This window comes from Carassius carassius, chromosome 26 (assembly GCF_963082965.1).
Source record: "Carassius carassius chromosome 26, fCarCar2.1, whole genome shotgun sequence".
Lineage (NCBI taxonomy): Eukaryota > Metazoa > Chordata > Actinopteri > Cypriniformes > Cyprinidae > Carassius > Carassius carassius.
In genome coordinates this window covers 11,734,118-11,751,357 of record NC_081780.1, presented here as the reverse complement: position 1 = coordinate 11,751,357, position 17,240 = coordinate 11,734,118, and the positions used below count along the sequence as shown (strand labels likewise).

The 17,240-nt window shown below is 41.7% G+C and overlaps 1 protein-coding gene across 4 annotated transcripts in view; it reads left to right on the top strand.

Moving 5' to 3' along the window:
- Positions 1-17,240, top strand: part of anks1b (ankyrin repeat and sterile alpha motif domain containing 1B) — a 178,652-nt gene that overhangs the window by 67,911 nt on the left and 93,501 nt on the right. For 3 of the 4 annotated variants that reach the window (XM_059511228.1, XM_059511227.1, XM_059511226.1), the window contains exon 10: positions 11,490-11,640. In XM_059511228.1, coding sequence (XP_059367211.1) covers positions 11,490-11,640 — 151 coding nt within the window. Of the gene's footprint in view, positions 1-11,174; positions 11,193-11,489; positions 11,641-17,240 lie in introns of all 4 variants that reach the window. The other variant, XM_059511230.1, reaches the window with a different exon arrangement.

Sequence of the window (17,240 nt, the reverse complement as noted above, 5' to 3'; positions counted from 1 at the left end):
AGTGAACTACGGCTGTGTATTAACTGCCGCTCCATTTTGAAATCAGGTGATGGGGATTTACCACTAATCACGGAACCGGCTTTACTGACGAGATGCACATGATCATATCGTTCCATATATTGTCCAGCCCTAGTGCCGGTACTAGCAAGCTATACCTAATGAAGTGGCCAGTGAGTATATGTGTCTATATATAGACACACACACACACTCACTGGCCACTTTATTAGGTATAGCTTGCTAGAACCGGGTTGGACCCGACCCAACCGTTTGCCTTCAGAAATGCCTTAATTCTTTGTGGCATAGATTCAACAAGGTGTTGGAATGATTCCTCAGCGTTTTGTTCCATACTGACATGATAACATCATGCAGTTGCAGCAGATTTGTCAGTTGCACATCTATGATGCAAATTTCCAGTTCCACCACATCCCATAGCTGCTCTATTGGATTGAGATCTGGTGACTGTGGAGGCCATTTGAGTAAAGCGAGCTCATTGTCATGTTCAAGAAACAAGTCTGAGATGATTTGAGCTTTGTGACATGGTGCATTATCCTGCTGGAAGTAGCCATCAGAAGATGGGTACACTGTAGTCATAAAGGCATGGAGATGGTCAGCAACGATACTCAGGTAGGCTGTGGCGTTTAAACAATGCTTACTTGGTACTAAGGGGCCCAAAGTGTGCCAAGAAAATATCCCCCAAACCATTACACCACCACCACCAGCCTGAACCATTGAGACAAGGCAGGATGGACCCATGCTTTCATGTTCTCTATGCCAAATTCTGACCCTATTCTGAATATTGCAGCAGAAATCAAGACTCATCAGACCAGGTATCATTTTTCCAATCTTCTTTTGTCCAATTTTGGTGAGACTGTGCAAACTGTAGCTTCTGTTTCCTGTTCTTAGCTGACAGGAGCGGCACCCGCTGTGGTCTTCTGCTGCTGTAACTGCTTCAGGGTTTGATGTGTTGTGTGTTCAGAGATGCTATTCTGCATACCTTGGTTGTAACGAGTGTTTATTTGAGTTACTGTTGCCTTTCTATCATCTCTAACCAGTCTGCCCATTCTCCTCTGACCTCTGACATCAACAAGGCATTTTCGTCTACACAACTGCTGCTCACTGGATATTTTCTCTTTTTCGGACCATTCTCTGTAAACTCTAGAGATGGTTGTGTGTGAAAATCCCAGTAGGTCAGCAGTTTTTGAAATACTCGGAGCAACCTGTCTGGCACCAACAACCATTCCACGTCCAAAGTCCCTTAAATCCCCTTTCTTCTCCATTCTGATGCTCAGTTTAAGCTTTTTAACTTCACAGACAAATGCAAGATAAAACAGGTACGTTCGTTTTATGAAGTATCATGTTGCTATGGAAGCTTTAGCCGACTAACAGTGAGGTCTCCAAAGACCTCCTGGGCATTAAAAAAAAACGAATCTTTTTATCTTTAATTCTGATTGAGGATGAAAACATGGATAAGGAAATATTAATGGTTTGATTTAGGGTTTGGCTTTCATAATGCTAGGATGAGCAAGAGGGATTCCCGTCCCTCAGACAGGAAGTCTAGTTATTCCACAGGAAGTGTAATCATGTCACACGCTGATCCGCCCACCTGCGCCATGTGAGGAGACCTCCCGCTACCATGGAAACAGGCATAGGCTCCAGCTTCAGGAAGAGTTAGGGGTTCCTTGGACTGCGAGTCATACCTCTGCACCCACAAACCAATCCTGAACTCGGTCACTGGCTCTCCTCCACAGGGAGAGAGATGCATGCAGATTCCGAGGGGTTCTCGTAGTTGCTAGGAGACACAGAATTCATAAAGTGCAAGGCGTGGGATATCCACCCACTTCCCAATTGACAGATCTGAGTCTCCATCAAAACAGGTGCGTCACAGCACTGCGCAATAACATCCAGAGAAAACATCCAGAGATGGAGAGAGAGACTGGCTGTCGTCCTCTGCTTTCTCATTCAAGCTGTTCTCCAGCATTCCTCTGGCTCCCTTTGTTATTTTTCTATCCATTCAAGTTTTCACCATTCGTTTTTTCCTGTTATGTCATCTATTTGCGAATGTAAAATGAGGCCTGTGTTTGTTGTTTTATCGGTTTGTACTGTTTTTTTCTTCCTCTATTCCCAAATGCTGCATTCAGCAAATATGATTTTAATGTTTATGCCGAAAACGTATTGTGATTCCAGATCAGAGTAAGCGCTCTGTAGCATCAGTAGCATCCGCTTTGCAGTGGTTTTCTCTGCAGATTAAATGACTATTTACAAACAAACACTCTGCGGAGACACTTCTGGATTGTTCTGGCAACCCGGAAAAGAGCTGTTTTAGGTTAGGACTACAATATAATTGAATTGTATATGACTGAAAATGCTTCACAATACAATATATACAACTAAATGTGCTATGAGGGGATGAAATTAATTAATCACCAGTCAATTTGGCTACTAAATTTTTAAGTTACCAGCCATGTGTGTGTGTGTGTGTGTGTGTGTGTGTGTGTATAAAAGATACATTACATTTAAAATTAAAACAATAAAAAATGGCAGTAGGTGGCAGCAAGTCACTGTTAAAGGGGTCATATCATGATGCTAGAATGTTATTTTGTGTATTTGGTGTAATGCAATGTGTTTATGCGGTTTATTTTCCAAATACTGTGCCTTAATGTTGCTCCCCTATTCCTCGCCTTTCTGAAACGCGTAGATTTTTTTACAAAGCTCATCGTTCTGAAAAGTGAGGTGTACGCTGATTGGCCAGCTATCCAGTGTGTTGTGATTGGCTGAATACCTCAAGCGTGTGATGGAAATGTTCTGCCCCTTAACACTATGATGCCGTCTCCCGGCACGACCAGACAAATCAATAAAACCCATTTCAAATGAGGCTTTTTTTTGCATCCATTCGGGACATATTTACTGATTACAATGACTTATACTGTCTTTTTATGTGTTGCATTGCGTATCACGCTGTGTAAACATTAAATCATGTCTGCATTTGTGATGGAGTAATGACAAACAACAAGCTCCACTCTGCTCAAAACTCGCATTTGAATCATCAGTGGCAAATTCTTCAAATATGTAAACATAGAGACAGTGAGTTAGAAGCGCCAGACTGTGAGTCAGAAACGCCAGACTGTCCTTGCAAAGTTGGAGTTGCCCCACTTTGTAAAAACAGCCTTTGTGCAAAGAGCCATTTTAGGCCACTGGTTCAGGAAACAGTCCACGTCCTCCATAAAATGCGCTGCACACATCTGAATATTTCATTTGACCTGTTCTGATACAGTGTTGTAAATACAACTTAACCACTGATTTCTAGTTGTGTCCTCTTTAGGAAGTCCAAACAAAGTAGTTTCACTTTCACAACGAAGCACTTAGCAACTCCATGACATGGCGGTGGCAGCAACAGCTTTCTTTGCATGAACGTTTTGGCGGCGTTATGCACATAGTGCCCACTTCCCACATAGTGATGCAGACATGTGGGGACGTGTTTAAATGAGGCTTTTTAGGTAGGCATGGTTGACTGTTAACTTTTATAAAGAATATCTCTCTGGATTTTAGACTTTAGTCGCTTTAGCACGCACTCTGTAGGTGTGTTTTTGTTTTTTGCAATATACTCGATAATGTCATGACGTCTCACGAGTTCAGTATTTGTGCTAAACCTGCATAGATTTGACTTGTATGAACTTCCCAAAGAAATTGAGTGAACATAACTTAAGAAAAGTAACCCGCCAAATTGGCTAGTGATTTGGCAACATGTTAATTTCAAACCCTGGTGCTATGGCAATGTTGACTCTTGAGGCATAGATTTGACAAAAACAATAATGCAATACTAATTAAACTATTGCATTCATTCTTAATGTAGTTAGTAACTTTAACAGACAATAGTTTAGTTTGATCAAGTCTGACTCCCTCATTTAGGGAAGTCATGGCCTAATGGTTAGAGAGTCGGACTCCCAATCGAAAGGTTGTGAGTTCGAGTCCCAGGCCGGCAGGAATTGTGGGTGGGGGGAGTGCATGTACAGTTCTCTCTCCACCTTCAATACCATGACTTAGGTGCCCTTGAGCAAGGCATCGAACCCCCAACTGCTCCCCGGGCGCCGCAGCATAAATGGCTGCCCACTGCTCCGGGTGTGTGCTCACAGTGTGTGTGTGTGTTCACTGCTCTGTGTGTGTGCATTTCGGATGGGTTAAATGCAGAGAACAAATTCTGAGTATGGGTCACCATACTTGGCTGAATGTCACTTCACTTCATTAAGTCTGATAGTTAAGGCACATCACAATAGGTATTTTTGCTTTAATCACATTTCTTAGTTTTATTGGTATAAAGTATAGGGATGAATTCTCACTATTGACTAGTTGCTTATTAGCATGCTTATTATTAACATATTGGCTGTTTATTAGTACTTATAAAGTACATATACTGCATAAAAAATTCTACTTTTCCATCACAGGAATTAATTACATTTTACCACATATTACAATATAAATTTATTTCTATAAATTTCAGCTATTTTAAACTGTAATAAAAATCACACTATTACTGTATTATTGATCGGATAAATGCAGAATTGCTGAGCAAAAGACCCTTCTTTTAAAAACAAAAAATTTTATCGGTCACGAACTTTTGAACAGTAATGCATATAAAATGCTATAAAAACATCTCAGTAAAACCATATCACTGCCATCTCTATTCCAAGGGATCTGGAATTCCAGCTGCTTGTTATCCTGATCATTTAATCTATCATTTTCCTCAGTTTGCATAAAACATCTCTATTACGCCTAAATTACTGCATTTCATTGCTTTTACAGGAGTAATTTCATTCTTCAGTCTTGTCTCGTCCAGCTCAATGATTTTGTGCTCTTTCAAAAGGCCACTAACTACTGTATGGCTAATTAAGAGCTCTGGGAAGTGAAGTTTTTCATGTGTATTGTCCATTTAATTGAACAGAATGTCTTTATATGTGTGTGTCAGTAAACTTATGTCCCTGCTCTCACTGACTGCCCAGTGTGATTTAGGAGCCGAGCCGCCGCTCGCTGTGTTTAATAGATCACTCTAAAACAGCGCTGGGATAAGAATCCTAAACGTCTGCTTGTATTTTATGAGCCGTTTAGAGCCAAATGCAGGAGATGGATCGAGAACGGGTTATATTGCATATAAATTTACAGCCTTCATAAAGCTGGATTCAACACAAACGCCTTATTAATGGATGAGTTATACAAATATGTATAAGTTGTTGTGAGAGGGATTTGAGTAATAAAAGTTCTTTACCACCAAATTAATGCTTTTGTTTGTGAGTTGAGCTCTTGAAACCAATTTAGTGTGTGGCATTAAAATTGTATGAACAACCACATTACTTCTGCTGTTCTTGGTGGGCTTTGATGTCGTCTCTGAATCTCCATCGTTGTTTAGAGCTTGGATTACTCACACGGGCACTGTGATAATATAAAGGAAAGCCATGACTGTAGTTATTCCAAAGCAGCGGGCTCCCTCAAGTGATTGCATTAAATGTTTCCTCCGTCATATTTGTTTTAATCTTCATCCTCCTCCTCCTGCTCTCCCACAGTGTGGCATAATCTCTTTTGTATATCCGTGACTCATGTTTAAAATCTCAGAACCCCAGCGGTGGCTTTATTTACCGAGAAGGTTTCCGCACTTCCTCCTAGGTGCTGAGAGATAATTAGGGCAGCTAATGAATGTTAACTTCTCACAGCCTGCGCAGGCTGTGCGTGATAAGATGATGATGGCTTGTCCTGCATAAGAAAGTTCTGATGAGGACTCAAAGCTCAGAATGCCCCCGGTCTTCCTACTGGCCCTTTGTGACTGTGTTTGGTTAACTAGCTGAGTTTTTCCTAACTGTCTGGCTTTTTTAGATGATCTGTCACTCTGTCCTCACACTCATGTCTTATTAGTTTACTTTTAAAAGTTAATGCAAGTTTGTTTGTTTTGTTTTAGTAACACAGAATGAAACTACTGATGACTCACCCCGCACTAAAATTAATGTACCTAAGTCTCATTGGCTGTTTTTAATCCCTTTGATTATGTCTTGCCTCGATTTCCTGTTTCAGTAGGAAATGTAATAAAACTGTGATACTCGAGCGGTTTAATTGTGTCTACTAGAAAGCCCAAACTTTTTTAACTAGAACTTTGTCTCCTGCAAAAACAAAAAATTGGTCTTGCCGTTTTGATGGGTCTTGTGACAAATACACTGGCTAATATATAATGCTGTAACAGAATAGTCACAAATATACTGGGGGATTTTCTTCAGATTTACTTCTTAATGTGAAATGCTAAAAGGCAGTTAATGTTCTCAGGCCAATCATCATTTGCAGGTGTGGCAAAATGTTAATTTTGGATCCTAGTTGTAAGCATTCATGACTGAACAATCCTTCAAAACCAGTAGTCCTCTTTGACCTGCAGATGCACCCTTCTGTTTTTTCTCATTCCTATGGATTGAGCTGGTGTGCTGAGGGAAAGCGTATCAGAGTTCATAGTTACATCGGGAGCAGGTGCTAAATGTGTAAAAGTGTTTAATAGGAAAAGGGAATAACAGTAGTCAGGCATTTTTATAAAAGTCATAAGGGATTTCCATGTCTGTCTGCTAATTTTCTCTTTTATTCACACTGTAATATGTCAGGCAGAAGGAGATTATTTTGTCTGGAAGTCTTTTAGCATGAAAATGGCTGTCTCAAACAGGCTACTTTATCTTGCTGAATTTATTTATTTGTAGTTCTTTCGTTTTCCCGCTTATTGTTTGTTCGGTTCATAATGAAGCCTCGCTGTGAGGCATATTGCAACAAAATTGTGTAAGCCAGAGGCTCGTCTGTATCAGTGAACTTTTCTGACTTCCTTCCCCCCACCGGTATCATCTCTGCATGCAAAGCCCTCCTCTAAAGCACATGACCAAACTTATCTTCCCTCTCTCGCTTTATATCAATCCCTCTATCTGTTCAGAGAAGGTTTCTGAGGGCCTTTTATGCTGTGGGGTCCTCCTCCAAAATATGCAGAGCTCAGATTAGAACAGCACAGGAAATGGCAGTGGCCATTCAGATCAGATACTGTATCAACTGAGAAACAGCAGTGACAGAACTCTGGATAAATGTGAAGAAAACCAAAGGGAATAAAGTGAAAAGAGCTGATTAAAGAAGAAAAGGAGTAAGGGAGGAATACAGGAGTTAAGCCGACTGTAAAGGCTGTCAGGCCCCAGTCACATGTGCGGCTGAAGATTGCAGACGTGACTGAGGGCCGTCCAGGCAGATTTCCTATTTGGATCCGAGTGCAGCAACTGCAGCTCTGCATCAGGACGCTAATTACTGACCTGAACCGCTTCTGTTTGTTTTGCACTCTTCCTTTTCAGAGAAAAAAAAATGAAGTTCCTGTCTCTGCTGTCAGAGAGAGGCAGAGAGAGAGAACAAGAGTTGTAGTGTCCTCGGACAGTCAGGCGCAGCGGGGTCATTTTGTTCATACGCCGAAGGATTGACATTTTTTACTGTTACTGTGAAGAAAAACGGCTCCACAAGAGATAAACAGGTACTGATCTATTTTACTGTAAGTGTGAAGTCTATGCTTTGTGTGTATACGAGCTTAATTATAAGAGGCCTAAAGAGGCCTAAATCTGACAAAAAAATGTACTGACAAATAGAATTATTGTTTTTAAATGAGTATGGACGTAATTATAAAATTGTATATGTGATTATAATTGTATTATATATTTTATTTGATTAAGATTATTGTATTGTTTATCGTAATTATCAGTGTTCTTGTTATTTATTAATTATTTATTTAATTTTTCCAATTCAAAATTTTTTTCAAGTCGTCATATTATTTCACCAGCAGTATAACTGCAGAATCGTCATCCATAACTTTGCTGTAGTTTTTTTCTCATTCTGTGTGGCCAGTGTGTAGTTTCCTGTGTAAGCGTGTGCATGCTAGCGTACAACGCAGGAAACCACGGATTCAAAGGCCGTCCATTTCCCCTCCTTCCTGCTCTCGGAGTATTTTCCTCAGCGTATGCCTAGCTCCTCTCTCCTGCCCCACCATTCTATTAAAACTGACACATAAAGTCCAAAAGTAAGTTCTTGTGAATGCAGCTTTGATCTCTATCTCTGTTTCTCTCTTTCTTACCTCTCTAATATTCTGTCTGTTGATTTCTCTCGGGAATGCTTCTGTTCTTCCTGATGAGCTTCGTTCAATGTGTCTTCACAAATTAAGGGAGAAGGGAAAACCATCATTAGAGGAGTTGGTAGAATAGGAGAAATGCGCAGTTTACATGGAAAGGGGCAATTGAAGATGAGATAAAGATCTGAAGGCACATTCCTAAACCTAAGTTTTAAACTTAGGTTTAAACTTGACCTTTTCAAGCGCCACTCAAATTTCTTTTCAGAAAACATATACAAAAAAAAACTAGTTGTAAAACTTTAACCACCAAGAGCAACCTGGCAACCACCCATAAAAATCACCATTTCATCATAAAAATGACTTAATGCCCTAATAACCACTTAGCAACAACCTTGTAAACACAATGAAGACAATTAACACAACAACCACAACAAACACCCTAGCAATGCCCTAGCAACTACCCACAACAATCGAGCATCATGGAGACAACCATTGCATGGGCAAGCACCACATACAATCACCTAACAACACCGTAGTGATCATCCTGAAATTGTAAAATCCAGTTGATAATTTTGCCTCAGGCAATCCGATGCTTACCACAGCAGACATCCTAGCAACACCCTAGAAATGGCCTTCAACTACCCACAGCAATCTTTTGAATGTGCCTGCACCACTCACAATCACGTAGCAATGCCCTAGTTGTCAGCCAGACCACTCTAGTAACCACTTAAAAACTACAATATACACCCTAGCAACGCCCTAGTAATCACAATCAACACCATAGCAACCACCAAGCAATGACTTAGCAGCTACTTAAACAATCTAGTATCATGGAGGCAACTTGTATGGGCAGGCACCACTCACAATCACCTAGAAATACTCCAGACCACTCGGGTAACCCCCTAGTACCCATAATAAATACCCTAGTAATGCCCTTGTAATTACAACCAACATCATAGCAACCATCTAACAACACCCTAGCAACAATGTCACTTACCGTTACCTAGCAGTATCCTAATAACCAGCCAGACCACTCTAGTAAGCACCTAAATATCATAAAAAAACACCCTATACACCATAGTAACGACTTTCAACACCATAATAACCACCTAGCAATGACCTACTCTATACAATTTAGCGTCATGGAGGAAATTTGCATGGGCAAGCACCACTCACAATCGGCTAGAAATACACTAGTAACCAGCCGAACCACTCTAGTTACCACCTACAAACCATAGTAGACACCAAATTAACACTATAGCAAATATCTAGCAATTCTGGCAATCCTGGCAGCTGCCTACAACAATGTATGGTCTTGGAGGCGACTTTTGCACGGTAATGCAGCACCCTGCTCACTTCTGTTAACTTCCCTTTCGCACAACCCTTTGATTCACAAGTGGAAGCTAGTTAGCTTTGTATTTATGAATATTCATACCCACACTAATGCAAGCTGAACCACATTAATATATGTTTTATACCACCTGTGTCTGAGTGCAGGGCATAAAACTAACTTTTTGCCACACCTGCCAATGGCCAGTGATGTGATGAAATTTACTGGCCAAAACATTTTTTTTTACCCACCATGAAACTCTTTTTGCAGAAACAGGCAGTTATTACAATGACTAAACATATTTACAATGTTTTTAATTTGTCATTTACTTTACTTACAAGTAAAAAACAAACAGATTTATTTATCCTTTTTTTTCTAAATAAAGTTGAGATTCTTGTCCTTTGCATGTTTTCAGCTGTCCCGATCTCTTTCTGGGGGGACCTATAAAATTTGAAATTAATTTGAAAGCTTAAATCTATAAAAGGTTCAAATCAATTGCATATTTATATTGTCATAATTTCACTTTGAACCTCCAAATTGATGTAGAAACAACATCAAGACAGTATATTTTAAAATGTAATCTTTTTGACTTAAAGTATTGAACTATTAAATGAACATTTAAAAGGCTCTGAAATATTAAGTGATTTTAAAACAATCTTCACATACACTATAATTTGTGTATGCATGAATTATACAGATTAATCTTTATTTCGAGCTACAAAAGTTAATCAGCGACTAGAGCAGTCTTCTTTTTTGTTTTGTTTTTGGATTTACATCAATGACAGACTTCAGCAGGTTTTACTTTAAAAGCAGTGCTGTCTCTATTTCTCCAAACTCTTTATGGTCATTTAAGACTTTATAACTCATTTAAGACTATGTTTATAACTCGACAAATCAACATATTTTGACATAATTGTGTGTGTGTTTTTGTCCATTATAGCACTACTGGTATGCTGTCTAAAGCGGCTTAGTGTGTGTGTGTGTACTGCCAAACAAGCACCGTTTAGGCGGCGTAACCCCAGGTGTGTGTCGCCACATTCTCAGGTTATGAAGAATAAAGAAGTGAAAAGTTAATTTTCCTAAAAAAAAAGCAGCAATATCTTGTCAGGTAAAAGTTATTAAAACCGTATCTAGGGACAAGCGGGCCATCACATTGCTCTGACCTTATCAGCCGTTTTGTATCCAATTTGATTCACTCTTGTCGCTTACAGAACAGTTAATCACGATGACCTTGTCTTCGGAAAATATTATTTTATTCACTCACATCAGAAACAGCGAATGGCGACTGACACTGTTACATATACTCGACAACGCTGATTTTTACTCGCATTTGGTGCTTGGCGAGTGTTCATTTTAGGCCCTGTCTTAGTGTGTATGGAGAGTGAGTGTTTTATTTACTTTTAACCAAGACCTGATCTTGAGTGTCTGTCTGTATGGAATTAACTGAACGGCTGTATCGTAGACAAATCAGGAGAAAAAACAGAGAAGGAGACAAAGGTCTTTCTTTCTATCCCGTGTGATAAATCGCTCTGCCCCTGTTCCCGGCACATGATGGATGTGTCTAATGCTTGCTGGGTGATGCTGGATTTGGGACTGACAGGTAGAGTAATAGTCGTCTGAGAAGAAATCGATGGGGTTCATGGGAAATAAGTGCGATGACAATGGGTGCAGCTTGGCCTGTGCTATGTTTACTTTGAGGGATGGTTGCCCTCACACGCCTGCTGTGTTGCACTCATGAAGACAAACAGGCAGCAGGAGGTGATGGCAATGTTTCACTGATGATGATAGAGCAGGGTGACATGGATGGATGTTTATCCGTGTCATTTGATGTGTGAGACAGAACGGTTGATCTTCACAGAGAGAAGCTCTCAATTGGATGCTGAGTGTTTTTTTTTTTGTTGTTGTTGTTGTTTTCACACACACAAAAAAAAATGTGGTGCCTTTTAGGTAGCTGATGTGTATTTTTTGAAAATTCTATTTATTTATCCATCCATTCATCTTTTTGCTATCTGTCTGTCTAAAGACTCTGGTTTGTGTTATGTTGTTTGTGTGCAGGACAAGCGATGTGCTGAAATTGCCCATTCTCCATCCCTGGATGTGTTTTTACCAGAAGATGAGGACAACCCTTACGAGTCAGTGGCTACAGCTGTCACACGCAAACCCTGCTCTCTGGACATCCACCTCCACAACGCCTGTCCTCGCAACGGTTAGTAACTTCAAATCAATAAAACGATTAAAATCAATGAAAACTATATAAAAATCAATTAAAAACTAAATGAAAGTTAAAAAAAAACTGCATTCATACCTGTCAGAAAAATTCTTCATGTACCTCAGTAAATTAAAATATAAACGTCATTATCAATCCATTTTTTTATTCTTTATATGCTGTATTATCAGGCCAAACTGAATATTAAATAACGGAAAATGGGCAGGACTTAATTGTATTTTTTGAGAATTGATTGGATTGTGAAACATTCATAAATATGTATATATTATTTAATACTATAAACCCAATTCCGGAGAAGTTGGGACGTTTTGTAAATTTCAATAAAATCGAGAATCTGTGATTTGTTAATATTTATATCTTTTATTTAATAGACAAAATTACAAAGAAAAGATTTCCAATGTTTTTACTGACCAAAGTAAATGTATTTTATAAATATAAAAAAAACAAAATGTGTTTTTGTGCTGCAGCAGCATGGTTTCATAGAGACAGCAGATCTGTCTCCTATTGAAAATGTATGGCTCATCATGAAAAGGAGAATCAGACAACAACAATCACAGACTGCTGAGCGTCTAAATTATATTATATTATATTATATTATATTATATTATATTATATTATATTATATTATATTATATTATATTATATTATATTATATTATATTATATTATATTATATTATATTATATTATATTATATTATATTATATTATATTATATCTAGCACAAACACCTGCTTGGACGTTCACTTAGCAGGTGTATTCAATTATGTTTAGACAGTGGAAAGTTGGACACCCCTCAATTATAAATTATCTCTTGTGAAAAAGAAATGTACTAAAATGTATTTGAAAATACATTTATTTCATGCTAAGTATACTACAAATACATTTACATATTTATGTACTTAATAAAAATACCTGACATTTGTACTGTTAGTATACTAATCTGGTATCCTTAATGTCTGCTAAATTGGAACAACTCATTTTGTATTTAATGTACTTTAATTATGCTGTAGTAGTGTCACGCTGTCTGGTCTCTGTTTCCCTGAGTCTCCACTAGTGATCTCACTTCCCCATAGGCACCTCACCGTAGGCACAACAATTCCCGCAAAGCCTTGTCCCTTCATCACAGTAATTGCACTCCTGTTAATTGCACTCAGGTGTCTTCACTTGATAGTCATTACCCTGCCTATATTAACCGGTCTTTTCTGTTTATCTTCATGGAGTCCTTTCTTTCCGTCACCCAGTTTCCTCGCCTTCCGAATTCCTCGTCTTCCGAGTTCCTGTTCCCGTTCCCGTTCCTGTTCCTTCCCTGTTTGTTTATTTGTTGGATGGATTTATGGTTTTGACCCAGCTTGTTGATTTCTCTTTGGATTACCCATTAAAACCCATACTGCGATTGGATCTCTCGTCTCCTGCGTTTCACTGGGTCTCCGATCGTAACAGAGGGACTCCATCCTGTCGAGATCCAGCGGTGTGGGACTTCATTCCCATTCCCCAGCCAGTATGGTGGAGCGGAGGGCGAAATATTTAAAATTAACCACCCTCCGCCAAGAGGGCAATGAGGTGGGTGCCATGGCACATGTGTTCTGGACCTTGGCGGAGGGTATGGGATATAATGAGGTGGCCCTTAAGGACATTTTCAACACCGGTCTGGATGAACCGGTACCTCGCATAGAAATGGATCAGTTGGATGCATTTGGTTTCTGGGAATTCCTGTGCTACTTGCAGCATCGGCTTCCGTGGGATGCCCCAGCCACTCCTGTCTCTCCCGGTGGGATGGCCGATTCTGAACCAGGGTCTGCAAACAGGAGGACCGCCAGCCCAGCACCACTGCACGGTATGGTCGCCAGCCCAGCGCCACGGTGCAAGATGGCCGCCAGCCCAGCGCCACTGCCCAAGTTGGCCGCCAGCCCAGCGCCACTGCCCAAGATGGCTGCCGGCCCAGTGCCACTGCACAAGATGTCTGCCAGCCCAGCGTCACAGCACAATGTGGTCGTCAGCCCAACACCACGATGCAAGATGGCCGCCAGCCCAGCACCACTGCACAAGATGGCCGTCAGCCCAGCGCCACAGCACAAGGTGACAGCCACAGTTGACCCTCCAGAGTCGAGTCAGGTTCTCGTTGACCCTCCAGAGTCGAGTCAGGTTCCCGTGGACCCTCCAGAGTCGAGTCAGGTTCCCGTGGACCCTCCAGAGTCGAGTCAGGTTCCCGTGGACCCTCCAGAGTCGAGTCAGGTTCCCGTGGACCCTCCAGAGTCGAGTCAGGTTCCCGTGGACCCTCCAGAGTCGAGTCAGGTTCCCGTTGACCCTCCAGAGTCGAGTCAAGTTCCCGTTGACCCTCCAGAGTCGAGTCAGGTTCCTGTTGACCCTCCAGAGTCAGGTCAAGTCACCGTTGACCCTCCAGAGTCAGGTCAAGTCACCGTTGACCCTCCAGAGTCAGGGCTAGTCACCGTTGACCCTCCAGAGTCAGGGCTAGTCACCGTTGACACTCCAGAGTCAGGGCTAGTCCCCGTTGACACTCCAGAGTCAGGTCAAGTCACCGGTAATATTCATGGGCAAAGTCAAGTCACCAGTGTTCTTCATGGGCAAAGGCAAGTCACCATTGATATTCATAGACAAAGGCACCTCACCATTGATCTTCATGGGCAAGGGCAAGTCACCAATGATCTTCATGGGCAAAGTCCAGTCACCAGTTTTCTTCATGGGCAAAGGCAAGTCACCATTGATCTTCATGAGCAGAGTCATGTCACCAATGATCTTCATGGGCAAAGGCAAGTCACCATTGATCTTCGTGAACAAATGCAAGTCACCAATGATCTAAATGAGCAGAGTCAGGTCACCAATGATCTTCATGAGCAGAGTCAAGTCACCATTGATCTTCCTGAATCCAGTCTAAACACCACGGAATTACCAGAGTCTCTCCATGTCTCTGCGGAACTAGCAGAGCCTCTCCGCGTCTCTGCTGAACTACCAGAGCCTCCCCACATCTCTGCTGAACTACTAGAGCCTCTCCTCATCTTGGCTGAACTACCAGAGCCTCTCCTCGTTTCTGCGGAACTTCCAGAGCCTCGTCACGTATCAGCCGAACTCTCTGAGCGCTCGACTGATCCTGTCGTGGCCACGGAGGCCACCCTTAACTTGTTCATGTTCTCTGTTTCAGACTTGCCTAACCAGAATTGCTCTCCTGTGTCATCGATCCCACTGTGGTGGTCATCTGCGCCGCCGGGTGGGCTTCTGTCTCGACCACACGGATGTGGTGGTCTTCTGCGCCACCCTGGTGGGCTTCTGTCTCGACCGCACAGATGTGGTGGTCTTCTGCGCCACCTTGGTGGGCTTCTGTCTCGACCGCATGGATGTGGTGGTCTTCTGCGCCGCCTGGGTGGGCTTCTGTCTCGACCACACGGATGCGGTGGTCTTCTGCGCCGCCCTGGGGGGCTTCTGTCTCGACCGCATGGCTCCAATTCCACCTTGCTCCTCTCTGGATTCCTGCCCTGTCGGTTCGGCCCTGGGACACTAAACGTTATGTCCTTCCTGGACTTGTGTTTTGTTGTTGTTTTGTTTTTGTTTTTTGTTTTTGCTCCTCTTCTCTCTGTTTCCATCTATGGCCTGGCCCTCCATCCTTCCCCCTGATCCTCCGCCGGTCCACCTCCCTCCTGGGCTCCTTGTTTTTGTTTTTCTCTCTGTTTCCCTCTATGGACCTGGCCCTCCGTCCCTCCCCCTGAACCTCTGCCAGTCCACCTCCCTCCTGGGCTCCTTGTTTTTGTTTTTCTCTCTGTTTCCCTCTATGGACCTGGCCCTCCGTCCCTCCCCCTGATCTTCCGCCAGTCCACCTCCCTCCTGGGCTCCTTGTTTTTGTTTTTGTTTTTTGATAGTCATTACCCTGTCTATATAAACCGGTCTTTTCTGTTTGTCTTCATGGAGTCCTTTCTTTGCGTCACCCAGTTTTCTCGCCTTCCGAGTTCCTCGTCTTCTGAGTTCCTGTTCCCTTTCCTGTTCCTTCCCCGTTTGTTTATTTGTTGGATGGATTTATGGTTTTGACCCCGGCTTGTTGATTTCTCTTTGGATTACCCATTAAAACCCATACTGCGATTGGATCTCTCGTCTTCTGCGTTTCACTGGGTCTCCGATCGTAACAAGTAGTGCTGAAGATATACTGTATATGTATAAGTATATTTGATTGTGCTAAAGTGGAGCTACTGCTAGTATACTTTAAATATCTTGCATTTTAAGACCGATATTGTTCTAATATCATACAGTCCTCATCAACAGTGACATTGAAACACATTTAGGCTTAATATTAAGAAATGTACATTGTGCACAAGTAGTTCTTCAAATATAGTTTAATTATAATTTTTATATCCGTCTCAAGTGATATGTCAGTATGTTAATGCCCAATGTTTTTTGGGTGTAGCGTGCAATAAACCAATAAGAGTCTCATCTTCCATTCCCTGTAAGTGCCAGTTGCGCTCATGCAATGACGGATTTGCTATTTACACGGTGGAATTTGGCAAGCGCAAAGACAGAACGCGTCTCTGAGATGAAACAGAGCTGCTTGTGTGCGAGCAAATAGATAGCCTATATCTATTGGCTATGCGATGACCATCCATTATGAAATTGTTAATTTTTAATATTTGGCATGTGTGTGTGCTGCTGTGTGTCCCTGCGTTTAATAAGCGGCGTGTACGCGCGTTTGTGGACACGCCTATACTAACACGCTCTTTACATAACAAAGAAAAAACATTGTGCCAGACTTTAGATCAGGTTTGAGTTGGTCTATGGCGCAGTCTATTTTCAGCTCCTTAAAATAGCAATGCACCAACAATGCGCCTGAACACACCTCTTTTTTAGACCAGCACGCCCATGGGCGCACAAATGGGCGCAAATGCATTTGCTAATTAAACGACTTGGCGCTGGACGGGAAAATGCGAACGGCGCTGGACTGAAACTAGCAAACACACTTGCTCTGCACCTTGCGTCGCATTGCGCCGGGCATATTATAGGGCCCTCAGTATGAAATAAATGTATTTTAAATATGTAACTTTTTTTCTGGGAATATTCTAGCATATTATATTATAGCTTATTATAAATACTTAACCAGATAGCTGTCCATGCTTTATTTTTAAACCAATTAGAACATTGTGCCCCATAGACCCTCTTGTGGTAGTGTTTAGGTGGATGAGTGTAGTGCTGGGATGCCGCAGTTCTTTCCTCTGGCATCATTCCTGCGGTAAGGGTTAGGGTTGTCATGGAAACAGCTTTAGCCTTACCCAGAGAGGTTGGTGAGTCACCTGCAAGTTGTCATGGAGACGCAGTGAGCCATGTCGCCTGTAGGCCAGTGATTCACACCTGATGCAGCCGCAGTCGCTGTTTATCTCGCAGACGACTCTATTAATGTAGCAGCACAGTACTTCACAGGTCTTCACTTCATCTATGTGTGTGTGTGTTTTATGAAACTATTTCCTGTGTTACTGTACTGTAACCCTCTGTTGGTGCTTGTGCTGATGTTTGTGTGAAGATTTGTGGATTTTGACCAGCTCTATTTTTGGCCTCTCGATATCTCCACAAGCATGAAATCACAGCTT